General features: G+C 43.8%; 1 protein-coding gene across 2 annotated transcripts in view; it reads right to left on the bottom strand.

Moving 5' to 3' along the window:
* Positions 1-8,629, bottom strand: part of PDSS2 (decaprenyl diphosphate synthase subunit 2) — a 125,648-nt gene extending 117,019 nt beyond the window's left edge. For both annotated transcript variants that reach the window (XM_086608137.1, XM_086608138.1), the window contains exon 1: positions 8,403-8,629. In XM_086608137.1, coding sequence (XP_086464263.1) covers positions 8,403-8,629 — 227 coding nt within the window. The remainder of the gene's footprint in view (positions 1-8,402) is intronic.
* Positions 8,630-13,661: the final 5,032 nt, after the last annotated feature.

The raw sequence follows: 13,661 nt of genomic DNA, 5'->3' as shown, positions 1-13,661 counted from the left end.
CTAACAAAACATGAACTATGAACCTCAAGCCCAAACGTACAAATTTTGATGCAATTCATCTTCTGGAGTCTACTGACAGCTGTTCAAAAGAGCAGTAATAACTGACAGATAACAGCATTTAAGTATACGAATGTAATGCTGTTGGTGGAGAAAACTAATAAAAACATACACTGGTGAAACATATGCAGCAAGAGAAACAAAAGATGAGTACAACCTACAAAAATGGATTCTCTCTTCCCTTTAACTGTATGAGACAATATTAAATAGTGGCTAACTGAAAAACACAGTGAAGGCCACAGGTACATAGAAGAACAGGGAAGGAATCAGATACAGAAGGAAGTTTCAGTCCATACACGAACTTACAACAGTTTAATTTCCTCCATTTGGTCACAATAAGATACGACGTTGGGTCAGTAGAGGATGGAGAGGGGGACTACCTTGAGCCCTTCTCAATTTGACCAGCCTGCCTGTTTCCCAAGAAAGATGAGACCCGTGTATCCAGCCTGCCTGCCACACTCCGTTTAAGGAGAAGGGGCGTCTCCTTGAACCCTTTACAATTTGACCAGCCTGTCACGCTTACACTGACAGCGTCACTGGGACAAATCCCTCTGGAGAGCCTGCAAGGTCGGAGGATGGTTGTCTAACCTATTCAGGGACTCTCATGGGCAGCAACACCGGGATAAATCCCTTATACCTCCTGTATCAATTACTGAAGTTTCCAGAAACTTATATTTATAGACAAATTAATCTTATTATATATGTTCATGACAGGATATAGGTTTGAGGATAGCCGGTGATAAGATACTGACTGCAAAACCAGATTTGGAACAATATACAAACGGAACTGATCAGTGATGATTTTAAATAGCTAGCGAGATGTTAGTAACTAAGCACACGTAACACAGAGCTCCTACCCAAGAGGTGTCCTTATGGGGGAGGGAAGAGAGGTCCAGCCTATCGACTGGTCCCAGATATTCTGATGGAGGTCTTGCCCCAACACCTGCTTCTCTTAAGCCATTTTTATACTATATTTAATTTTCGGGTGGAGTTTGAGTGACTCTAGTCATACATACCTTTGTCAGGATCGGTATAAATTTTCCTCACTTTGGTTTAAAGGTACAGGCTAGAAGAATTTCAGGCCGCGTGCTACATGAAGGCTGGTCACAATCTGAAGGCAGGTAGCTTTTGAGCTGGAGGTGTGTTTTGGTATTATAATGACATTATAACGAGCAAAGTTCAGCTTCAGGACACGATTTCATCATCATTGCAGAGGCAGCAGTTGCAATCCATCTTCCTTGATGGCAGCTATATGATTATCTTTGCCTGTCACTCTTTATCCCTGATAACAGGGATGAGCCATGGTACCTCCATACCACTCTACTCCCCATTCCAAGGATATTGTACATTCTGCTTGGCCAGAGCAGACCTCGTCCATGCCAACCGCATTATGTTTCTGGGAGCAGCAACTGTATCTCGCCTCAAAGCTGCTCTAATATTACAGCTTATGTCAAGATACAAGCTGAACTTTTGGGGTCAGTGTTGTTCCATTCCCTCCATTTTCTGTTATTTTTCTACACATGCCTTTTACCTACCAAGGCTAACTTTTCCACTCTTTGTGAGCCCATTCAGCCAAAATAAACAAGAAGTTGATTTTTGGTGTCTAAGAATGGTTTACTTGATAGTGAGTAAGGTAACAGAAACCCCTAGGGAGTACCAACACGCATAAGACACATATCATGATGAAGATTTTTGAAATTACTACTCAAGTCTATCAAAACAGACTGAAAGATATTCACAAAACCTAATTGAGCTAAGAGAGACCAGCCATTCTTGAAAGACAGATGTTTCTTGACAGGGTAAGTCAAAGCAAGAATTAACTCTGGTGCTTCAACTGGAGCTCTCTTGACAGCACCTCTGTTTCCATCAGCTACACAGAACGCTTTGGGAAACAGTCTTTCCAGACAAAGGCAAACTTGCTATACCCACCAGTATTTCAGTAATTTTGCAAACAGTATCAAACATATCAAGCAAGTAAAATATTTCTGCATTTCTGACATCACAACTAAGACTTTCTGCAGAGGTGCCCTGCATGCTAGCTTTGGTGGCCAGTGCTTCCAGGAAGTCCAAGAGATCTCTGCAGTAAACACAGGAAACGCTGGAGAAGGACTTTTGACAAGGGCGTGCAGTGATAGGACAATGAGTAACGGCTTCAAACTGAAAGAGGGTAGATTTTAATTAGATCTAAGGAAGAAATTCTTCCCTCAGAGTGGTGAGGCACTGGAACAGGTTGCCCAGAGAAGCTGTGGATGCGCCACCCCTGGAAGTGTTCAAGGCCAGGCTGGATTAGGCTTTGGGCAACCTGATATAGTGGAAGGTGTCTGTGCCTGTGGCAGGGGGAACTAAATGATCTTTAAATGCAAGGTCCTACATCTGGGTCGTGGCAATCCCAGGCATAAATACAGACTGGGTGGTGATTGGATCGAGAGCAGCCCTGAGGAGAAGGACTTGGGAGTACTGGTGGACGAGAAGCTCAATATGAGCCGGCAATGTGCTCTTGTGGCCCAGAAGGCCAACCGCGTCCTGGGCTGCATCAAGAGGAGCGTGGCCAGCAGGTCGAGGGAGGTGATTCTCCCCCTCTACTCTGCCCTCGTGAGACCTCACTTGGAGTACTGCATCCAGTTCTGGAGTCCCCAACATAAGAAGGACATGGACCAGTTGGAGGGGGTCCAGAGGAGGGCCACGAAGATGATAAGAGGGCTGGAGCGCCTTTCCTATGAGGACAGGCTGAAGGAGTTGGGGCTGTTCAGCCTGGAGAAGAGGAGGCTCCGGGGTGACCTTATAGCGGTCTTCCAGTACCTCAAGGGGGCCTACAAGAAAGATGGGGAGAGGCTGTTCAGGAGGGCCAGTTATGATAGGACAAGGGGTAATGGTTTTAAAATCGAGGGAGGTAGGTTCAGGTTGGATATTAGGAAAAAATTTTTTACTATGAGAGTGGTAGAACACTGGAACAGGTTGCCCAGAGAGGTGGTGGATGCTCCATCCCTGGAGACGTTCAAGGCCAGGTTGGACAAGGCCCTGAGCAACCTGATCTAGTTGGAGATATCCCTGTTCCTTGCAGGGGGGTTGGACTAGATGACCTTTGAAGGTCCCTTCCAGCCCTAACCATTCTATGATTCTATGATTCTATGATAACATCCCTTCCAACCCAAACCATTCCGTGATTTTATGAAATGACACAACTGCTACCTCATTGCTAACCTTACCAGCATTCTGACCATGATTATAAAAAAAAAAAATAAAAAAATCACATTTCTCTACACAAAATATTTTTTACAAAGTGTTACAGCAGGCTTAAAAAATAATAAAATTTAGTGAATGGAAATGTGTTTTAACTTCTGATACAGCAACAGCAGGAGAGCGACTTTATACCCCCAAGGTCTGTTCCAGATTGAGCAATTCAGTAAAACTTAAAAGACTGTAGTAAGTTTTAGTTTTAGAAGCTGTAAGGTAACCAGACCCTATGCTTGTCACTTTGAGCACCCAGCTGCTGGGTGTTTTCAGAGAAAGTTAACCATTAACCACTGCCAAGTAAATAAGACACTTTCCTTTTCTAGCCCAGAAAAAAAAATAATTAATTAACATTTGAAACAAGTTGCTAAACAGCTACTGGTAGTCAATCACAGCACCTACAATTATAAAAAAAGGATCCTTTTATGGTCACCATTCTATTAAGACAAAACATAAATCAACCATAACAATTCTATCAACACCAGGTCAGAACAAATCCCTAGGTCTACACTGAAATCAGTCATCCACATAGGAGGGTAAATGCATGCCACATTTGAAGCTACACAGTGTGTGTTACTGAACTAAGCCATTTCAAGCTGTCAGAGAAACAGAACTATCAGGAAACCAATGCTATCAGACGTTTTAACCAAAAAACATGAAATCTTGAAGCTACTCTGGATTGCATTTTATGTTCAGTGCTTAAAATGGCTAGAGATCTACACGGAGCAGGCTGCAACAGAACAAAACCTGGTCTGTCGAGGCTTTTTATTTCTGTAATAAGCCAGGAAAACTGTAACTAAGTCTACTTAAGCATTTATCACCAACAAACAATTCTGACAGAACTAAAATACAGTCATTCCTCCCACGTGCTAATGACAGAATGGCTAGAGCTAAATGGTATCCCATAATAATTTTATGTGTATGAAGTGTTCCGTTTCATTTAGTGATACTATAAAAGTGATGCATTGGCCATAACGTTTACTGTTTACAATCTGCAGCAAGCTATAGCCTTCTCAAGGGAGATTAAATAATCAAGAAAACGTTATTCACACTATGTGTTTGAGAAAAGCAGATCACCGCGCCAATTACAGATTCTTTCCTATATTAAGAAGGATGTATGCTAGCCTAGAAAGGACGGGGAAAGAAGACAGCAGATTGGAAATTTGTTTGCTTCCCAACTGAAAAGGAGGTCACATGTTCATGCATTGAAAAAAAAAATTTTCCTTTAGTCCAACAAAGCCTGTAGAGCAAAAAAAAATTAAATGCCAGTTTTGAGTAGCTGCTGAAAACACTTCATTATAAGGAAAGAAAACAGAAAGCTCTGAAAAACTGTACAGTGGCTCACAGGACTACAAACGGAAAGATCCAGAAGCGGTCAGGTTTCCAGAGTATCCATTGGAAGTAAATATTTTAATGATAGCACTTGTTTAAAGTATTCTTTATTAATATTGCTTATGCACCATTTTCCACTCAAAGATCACAGTGATCAATACAGGCTGTAATGAACGAAGTGTAACACCTCCCGAAAACTGATGCTATATTATTCATTTTACAGATAAGTAAACGCAAGTATGAAAAATTAAGTGACTTGTCCTAGCCAGAGAGCCAAAAGCACAGCTGTGAATATAATCCAGATACCTCAACTTCCAATGATCTGTTAACCACTGAACATTAGCTTTTCTAAAAATGAAACGTAACCTTTCCCTCACATTTTGTCCTCTGTCTAACAATTCTGGCAAAGCTAGTATTGAGGATGTTCACTTCACGTAGCTGACTTAAGAAACCAAAAACTTAATAAATAAATAAAATAAACTCGACTTTACCACACAGATTACAGAACTCCTAAATCCCTCACTGTAGGGCTCAGTTACCTGTCTCTGCCTTCCCAGGAGCAGAGTCAGCAATAGCTCACAGATTTAAAGCTGCTGGCCAGGCACAGGCTTGGGAGGAGGTATCGGTCTCACACATCATCCCAGAAGAACACCTGCTGCAGTCCTGATTCACGGCAGCCGCTTACACCCAGGAGCTGCCACCACCGCATCCAAATGAGAGGAAGAAACGGATGGGATCATCAGAGCAACATATACTGCCCCAACAGCTGTTCCTCCACATGTCCTGTCTCACGTGGAGAGTTATCTTTAAGCTGCCTTCTTTAAGGCAGCCAGCACAGGCTATGTGTTGCAACAGCCCAGTGACCCAAAGCTCGGCAAAAGGTTAAAAACGCTTGTCAGTCCTCCTGTTACACTAAAGGCTTTCAATGTGGTGGCAATTATGACTTATGCAGTCTCAGCTCAGAACCTATTCTGTGCAGAAAAAGCACAGGGTTTTCCACCAGTGCTTAAGAAACCTCTCACGGTCTAAGGAAGACTTCCAAGGCTAGCAAAGCATTTAGACAGGAAGGGAGGGTAGACACAGAAACATTGATGACAAAATGTCATCAGTCAAAGAAGGTTAAAGAAAACAAATATCACTTAGAGATGACAGCAAGCAATCATAATTTGATTGCCACTTATAACCTCAAAAATAAATTAATAGAAATTTGAGAAACAGCACTTGCAATTAATCAATTTTACTGCATAGATTTTTCAGATGTTCTCACAAATAGAAAAATCTCTTTAGGTGTTGGAGTACTTAATAGACATATACAGTATTTATGCACTCACAGTCTGAAAGATTCAAGCTGCAGAACATCAACCACTTAAGTTGGTTGGTTGTTTTTTTTTTAAATAATCAAAGAACATGTTTTAGATACCCATGCTTTAAAACACTTGCCTGAACACACAAGAAACCCATGTTACTTTATAAGCATGGGTAATGAGCTAGAGATTTAGAACATGTACCTAGTATTGAAAAATCAAGACCTGTTTCCTAAACTGCTATGGTAAGTCAGAGCATAGGTCTCAGAACCATAACTAAAATTAATCACATTTACAGTCAAACATACCACAGTCAAATTTCAGAAAGAGATTATTAAGACTATTACTAAGAAAGAACCAGGTCAAAATTCACCGTTTTGCAAAAGCATACCATAAACCAAAGTGAGATACAATTTCTGCATTGTCACAGGTGTTTTAAAACTTGTCAGCAGGAAATTAACTCTTCTTATAATGAAAAAGTCAAGGCCATTGGAAATGTATTTGCAATAAAGCCTTTGGAAATACCAGTGAAGCCAAACAAGAACATCCAAAATAAGGGCGCACGGTTTCAGTTTTATGTGAGTAAATACTGACTTTTGTTTCCAGCAAGACACATACGGTTAGTAGCATACTCTGAAACACATATGTATTAACGAATGAATGGATTCAATCCTGCTGACCCTGTGCACGATTATATTCCTACCGGTGTTCCACAAGCCACAGGCTTACAGAATTAAGTTTGAAACAGTCCACTTGAAACAACAGAAAAAAAAACCTCCACACATGACAGCTCCACCATGAAACCTCCAGCCACGCACCAAAATACTGTATTTAAACAAAATTCACAAATAAACCAGCAACTGCTACACGCTGAACAGACTCTCTAAAGCTAACACTGAAGTCCTGCTTTAGCACTGCAGGTCTCTATGATACTTCTACGACTGCAGTGGAAGCTTAAGAGCCCAAACACATTGCGCTCCCATTCCCCACGTTCCATCAACTATCCTTAAAGTTTGATTCAAAGGCAGGAAAACACTTTCTTCTTGTCCCTCCTCTTAAAAAAGAAATACAAAAATATTTGCTAAGCTTATCATAATATGACAACCTGCATTTACAAACAATTCCACAAAAACTCCTCCACCAGCATTTTCTAAAGTCAGGTATTTTCCATTTTTATTAACAAGCTGAATTATTTCTTCCAGAAAAGTCTACTTAAAGCCAATATTTAAACCCACCTCCCTGAAAATAATGTTCCTTTAAAAACCTGTGTTCAACCTCTGTACTCCTTTTGTTTGCTCAAGACAACCAAATTTAGAGATGGAGAGCTTGAAAAAACAAATCTTGTTTTTATATCATTACACAATAATTGTGGGCTTGCTAAGGACGACTACAGAGCTACAATTTTTATTATTTAAAAAAAAAAAAGTAGAGTATTTGTTTTGAACAAATGCAAGTTTTTGTTTTACACTTGTTCAAAAAGAGCATGCATATTAAACTTGAGTTCTGTTAACACTGCTGTATTTGCAGTTGTAGCAAACACAGTTCTATCAAACAAAAACCACCCAACCCCACCCCAGAAAACCCAAATCCACAACCCAATGCCCTTGGAAAATTGCACTGGTTATTTATCTATTTATTTATTTATTTTGTTAAGCCTCGAGCATTTTATTCTTTAAAAAGCCACTGCCAATCAGTTCTTGTTTTACAGTCAAAGAAAACACTGCCCAGCAATCCCAACTTCTGCTTATTGGCAGGAATACAAGTCTTCCATCAGTTTGCCTTAAAAATGAAAGAGTAAATAACCAGCTTAGCAACCCTAAAAATCTCAACAACAACATACAAAAACTCGCAGCTCCGAGTTGGATATTCCAAAACAGACAATGTTGTCTAAAGGTCTTAGTAACAAAATACAGACTTCAGAGCAGCGTCATTTTGAGCTTTTAAGTTGATTAGTTCCTCCATTTTTCCCACTGGTTTCCTCACAATATAGTCCTTAATATTAAAACCACGTAACTGCTGGTGAGGCAGCCACACTTCTTCCATTATCAAGGGACTGTCCGCACGTCGCATGAGGAAACTCATTCATCGCACGTGGCATTACAACGAAGCAACTTCCGAATGACGAAGGATAAGCGAAGGGAAAACCTGTTGCGGCAAGGAAAGATCCTGGGGCGGAGAGCTAACCACCCCCGCAACACCCGACGGCTCAGGACAGGGATTCATTCCCCAGGAACACGCCAGTTACGGCACCTCCTCGGCTGCTCTCAGGCACCGCGTCTGCCAACGCGCCCACCCGCCGGCGGGGCGACGCCGACCACCGACCCGAGCCTCAGCTCCCGACAACTGACGAAGCCCAAAACTTCCCGCAACTTTTGGCGAGCCTCCCGAGGGCCCTTTCCACCACGGAGGCCGGAGCCGAGGCCCCGGCGCCCCCGGGCCCCCCGTCAGTAGCCCCTGGGCGGTGGGCCGGGCGCTTACCGGGCGGTGTCGAGCAGCGGGTGCTTGGTGCCCACCAGCCTGCGGACCTGCATGGCGATGTTGCTGAGCTCGTCGCTCAGCAGGCACCGCAGGCTCATGAAGGACGTCGGGTACCCCACGATCTTCTCGGCCTCCGACACCACCTGGCTCCAGGGCGGCCCGCCCGACGCCAGCCTCCGGAGGCCGCCGGCGCCGCAGCCCCCGCGCCGCAGCACGGCGCCCCACATCGCCCCCGGCGCCGGCTCCCTCGCCCGTAACCCGCCCCGGCGGGGCCTCCGCAGGCGAGTCCCTCCCCTCGCTCCCTGCAGCCAGCTCAGCCCCAGGCGGCGGGGCCGCACGGCGGCCGCAGCGCCTGCCCGCGTCCCCCCCAGCTGCGCGGCGGCGGTGGCGGCCGGAGCGGGCTCATTGTGCCCAGGGGGCAGCCATCTTGGGCGTCGCAAAACACGGCAGGCCGTAAAGCGCGGGCGGCAGAGCTTCCCTTCCCCCCTCCCGCGCGGCTGCCTCACCTGACGGCCGTGCGGCGGGGCGGGGGGCGCCGGAGCGGCGGGGGTGCCGGATGAGGCACAGTCCCCCTGGTTCTTCACCCTGAGCCCCTGTACTGGGCAGAGGGCTGCGCCTCTCCTCTGCGCTTGCGGCCTCCCGGAGCGGCCTCCAGCCGGGCCCGGCCGTGGCAGAGGGCCCGGCTGGAGGGGAGCGCGGCCGGCGCTGGGCCGGGGCTCCTGGCTGGCGAGGGGTGTCCCACCGAACACGGCATCCGCTGGCTGCTCCCAGTGCTGCACAGAGACGAACGCGGAAGGGAGTTCCCGCATAAAGCGTTCAACATTTAGTCTTTAGCTGCACAATCGTGTTTTATGCTTGTAATTGCAGTGCTCTCCGCATTGCGTTCTTTTTTTGTCGTTTCCCACAGTTGTTTGGGACATGGCACCAGCAGGCCTTATTTACTTATTTCCATGTAGGTTTGTCCTATAGTGCTCCTCTGTGATGCAGCTGAGGTTTTCATGAGCAGCCTCCCTGTAAGCTGAAGGACTTTACCTAACAGTTAACATCGAAACTGACGACTAATTTTGGGTGCCCAGCTGAAGATGCCCAGGTCCTGTAATTCCACAGTGTGGTCTGCTGCATTTCATGTAGTCTTTCACTTACTCTGAACACACGTTTCAGTGAACCGTCTTGCAGCTACACGTACCCAAAGCTTTGGTAAATTCAGAAAATAGTTTTTCTGTACCCCATAGAGGAGGAAAATTCACTGGCCATCTTCAGAAATTGAATTTAAGTGACTTGCTCAATTCCACAAGTACTTCAGCAAGAATATTATCTGTTCTGTCTTTACAATCACTTAAATCCATTCCTTCTTTAACTTCAGGCGTTATTGCAACTAATTGGGCAGAGTTCCGATGAAAAAACAGTCCTACATTGACATGAAAAATGAGGGTGTTACATTTCTCATCTTTATAAATACAAGATACAGGTCACTTTATTTTGTTTGCATTATTCCACATCTTAAAAAGAGTTACATTGAAGGATACTGTAAAAGAAGGTGCAAATGGAAAACAAGTCCATCACAAAGAAGGATCAAGTGCAGGCCGGGAAAGCACAAATAACTCTTGAAGTTACAAGGAGGAAGCTGCTAGAAAGAAACGCCCTTACCTATTTCCAGTGACAATGACAAGGTGTTTACTGTTCTTAAGCCTGAGACAACTCAAAATGGGCACCAAAACTGGAAACGTTGATGTCCTAAGGGAGAGCGTTTGACTGTGAAGTCGACAATGGCTGGACATGCCTGTGGCATCTCATAAGGGGCTTCTCCCAAACTGGAGGGGGAGAGGGAAAAACTAGAATGAGGAGAAGCTGTGAACATTGGAAAAGTTTTGCTGTCAAATCTTTGCTTTCTGGGCTATCTGTCTCTGAGAGAATAAAGCTTTGCTCTGAAGGAGCTGCCATTGAGTCAGTTTAGTTAGCTAGCGTCACAGAACAAACTGTTACTAAATAGGGAGTTTCAGCTCGTAAACACAGTCTAAAAATGACAGAATGCAATGGCATGTTTCTGTGCAGAAAGACTAAGTTAATGAAAATTGCCGGAGGGATGCACTTAAGAGGAGCTAACAAGGCACCTCGTCCTGTAATGGTGACAAGCTCCTTGATTCATTTCCTGAGCCATATCCATTCTTGCACTTAATGTGGTAAGTGTTCTGTGAAAAACTAACATGATTATGCAATTAAAACCTGCTTAAAATAATACATATAAACTGAGGAGATTTAGGGTTCTATGGGAAGTAAACCTACCATCACCTAATGTGTGAGACTTTAGCTTTTCAAAATCACTCTTCTTTGTGTTACAGTCCAAGAAACTAAACACTTCTGCCCCCTTTATGTAGAATTCTTGCAAGTCCAAACGGTTTAGAAGTAGGGCAAGACCCTTGATATCCACAAGGCCATGCACTGCCACTACAGCTTCCTCAGGATTCACTCGCAGTAGGTTGATGTTCTTTAAATGCAGCAGTCGCTGGGGAAATAAAGCATACGTTTTGTCAGTGAGTTTCACAGCTATTTTTTTTTTTTTTACCACAGAGACTCTTTGAAAGGATTATACTGTAATACCCAAAGACCCTTTGTCTCTCACTCTCAGTCCAATGCCTTCATCCCTTTTCCTTCTCTTAACAACATAACAGTCTCACTTCGGTAGTCCATTTTTGCCTTCTAGTCCAAGTTTGTGGGTTTTCTCCCAGCCTCCTCACTTCTTCACTTCAGTCTCGCACACCATCCTTACCGGCTACTGTATTTTCATTCTTGTCACAGCCTCCTCATCTTTTTCTCATGAAGTTCCAGTCATCCTCTTGTCTGCACAACCTGCATCCTAATAATGGTCTCTTCTTTTCATACGTGTTTATGGGTGGGACTGTGGGGAGTAACAGCAGAACCCTCCCTCAGTTCTTGCACTCACCTTGACAAAGGCCTCTGTTGCTAGGAAGAGCCGTTGCCAGAAAGCCTTGCCCATCCCCAGTAAACCTACAGCAGCTGTCCATTATTGTTGGACTTTTCAGACAGTAGAATGTGGGAAGACCATTCTGAGCAGATGTCTGTATTTACGTGTTTTTTAATGGAAACAGTCTGAGACATCCTCCACCCATCAAATCCTCAGCAAACCTTTTGCCAAATTTCCGGTTTAGAGCATGGAGATAGGAGAGTTTCTCAGTTATGAACTCCAACAATATTTTTTAATGGGAGCAAAATAATGTATTTTTTCACCAATCTCTTTTTGCAAACTGACAACTATTTTAAAAGTTAGCTTCATTCTGACACACCAGTCACAGGAAAAATCATTACAAAGTAGTTAATATTTGACAGTTACAAGCATCAAAAGCCAGGGCCTTATAATGGGAAATGATGGACCACCTTACCCATAGGCATTGCTGCTTGTGCTGCCTGTAATTTAGAGTTTTGTAGTTTCTCTCTCAAAAAAACCCACCAGAAGCGAAAGTATGATGTACTTGCCATATTTTAAGTCGTGGACAAAACAGCAGGCTTTTTCCACCCCCCCTCTGCCTTCTTGGCTCACTTCCCTTCAGGATTCAAGAGAAAAACCCACACTATTTCAAGAGCTTTAGTGACTGTACAATAGATGTGTCTATTTCTTTAGAGTTTTCAGTAGAGAAGAAAAATGAAGCTCTTTTTTTCTCTATCAATTTACTTTGTTAAGCCTCCCCAGGAGGAGAAAGAAGCCACTGCAGGGGGGCAGTATCAAAGTTGAAGAACAAAGATGAAAGGTGAAGAGACACTTCTGTTTACAGCGGCACGCTCTGGACTAATGTACCAGAGAATACATCAAAGCCGCCACTAATGACAGCTCTAGATATCTTTTCTAACAAATGAAATGTGGAAATATTTTCCTGATACCACCCAAACTAAAACTTTTGCAAAGCACTGTCTTTTGATTGGGAACATTTGACTTCTCAATCTTTCGTAGTTACTCTGGCCTTATCCAAAATCAATGATGTCCATAGAAGAATGAAACTAGCAATGTTAGTATATGAAACTAACCGTAAGCTGCCTATGCAACCTAATCTTCTTCTAGATGTGGCTTGATTTTTTAATGTGTTAGAGCTCAGGATGCATTCTAAGGCCGTTTACAAAATTGAAAGCTAACAGAAACACATCTGTTCCTTCTAAAGCATCCAGGTAGTTCCCCTCCCTCCCGCTCCCCCTCCTACATGGGTACAGAGAATTGATTTGCTCCATAAGGTCCTGGGGAAGTAGACAGTTATGATCATTTCCATTTTGGAAGTCAGGAGGTTTAACAGAGAGCTTGTGTGATTTGTCCAAGGCTTTGCAAAACCCCTAAGGCAAACAGAGAAAAGAATCCACTTCTCTTGACCTCGTTGTCTCTGTCTTGTCTACAAGACTGCCTGTCTTCCTACCAGCTGACAGACTACGGAGAAGGACGAAGGCCTTATTGATCCTATAGTTAGATGCTGAAAAAACAGCATTGTGTAACATCAGTTGATTTCAGTAGGAGTCACGTCCCTTAGACAGAATTTGGCACTAAAAGGTATGAATTTTTGAGCCTAAATATACCTACTGAGATACCAGTATCAGAACATGATGTGTTGCTGGTTAATAAATGATAACAAATGCATAATTATTTTTATTTTATTTAACAAATAAATAAATACGGCTGTGATATACAGGGATCCTTTGTATGAGTAGGTGTATGTTACCCCTTTCCCTCTGCACACAAAACACAGTGACACAGTAGCTCATCGGTGCACGGCACGGATGAGAAGCCAAAGCTCCAGGAAGCTCTCGGCAGCGCTGTGCAGGCAGTGGGACGTGGCCCTCCTGTGCCGCATGCTCGTAGAACACAGTTCCCTTCTCACTGGCTCGCCAGCCAGCACTGCAAAGGAAACAAAATCAATTGAAATCCCTCCATTTCAGCAAGCTGAGTAGGAACAGGAGCAGAGGATGTGCAGCTGATAACGCCCCTCCTTCACAGAGTCACTGTTTTTTCACTTCTCAACCCAATTTCAATTGTAAGACAGCCTCTTAGACTGTCTCCTCTGATGGGCAGTGCTCCACTCAGGGGAATTTGGACAGACACTCTCAAAACAGCAGTGTTTTGGAGCCGAGTAATCTACAGAAGAAGGAGGAGGAAGATAAGCGCAATGTTAGTTCTGGTCATATGCGATCGAAGCTGACAAAGCATCCATCATCCTGTACAATATTAGCCTTTAAATATTCAGCTTTATCAGTTCCCCCATTCCT

The sequence above is a fragment of the Tauraco erythrolophus genome, chromosome 2, assembly GCF_009769465.1.
Source record: "Tauraco erythrolophus isolate bTauEry1 chromosome 2, bTauEry1.pri, whole genome shotgun sequence".
Classification (NCBI taxonomy): domain Eukaryota; kingdom Metazoa; phylum Chordata; class Aves; order Musophagiformes; family Musophagidae; genus Tauraco; species Tauraco erythrolophus.
Note: the sequence above shows the minus strand (reverse complement) of the source record. Positions and strands in the feature narration are given on the sequence as shown.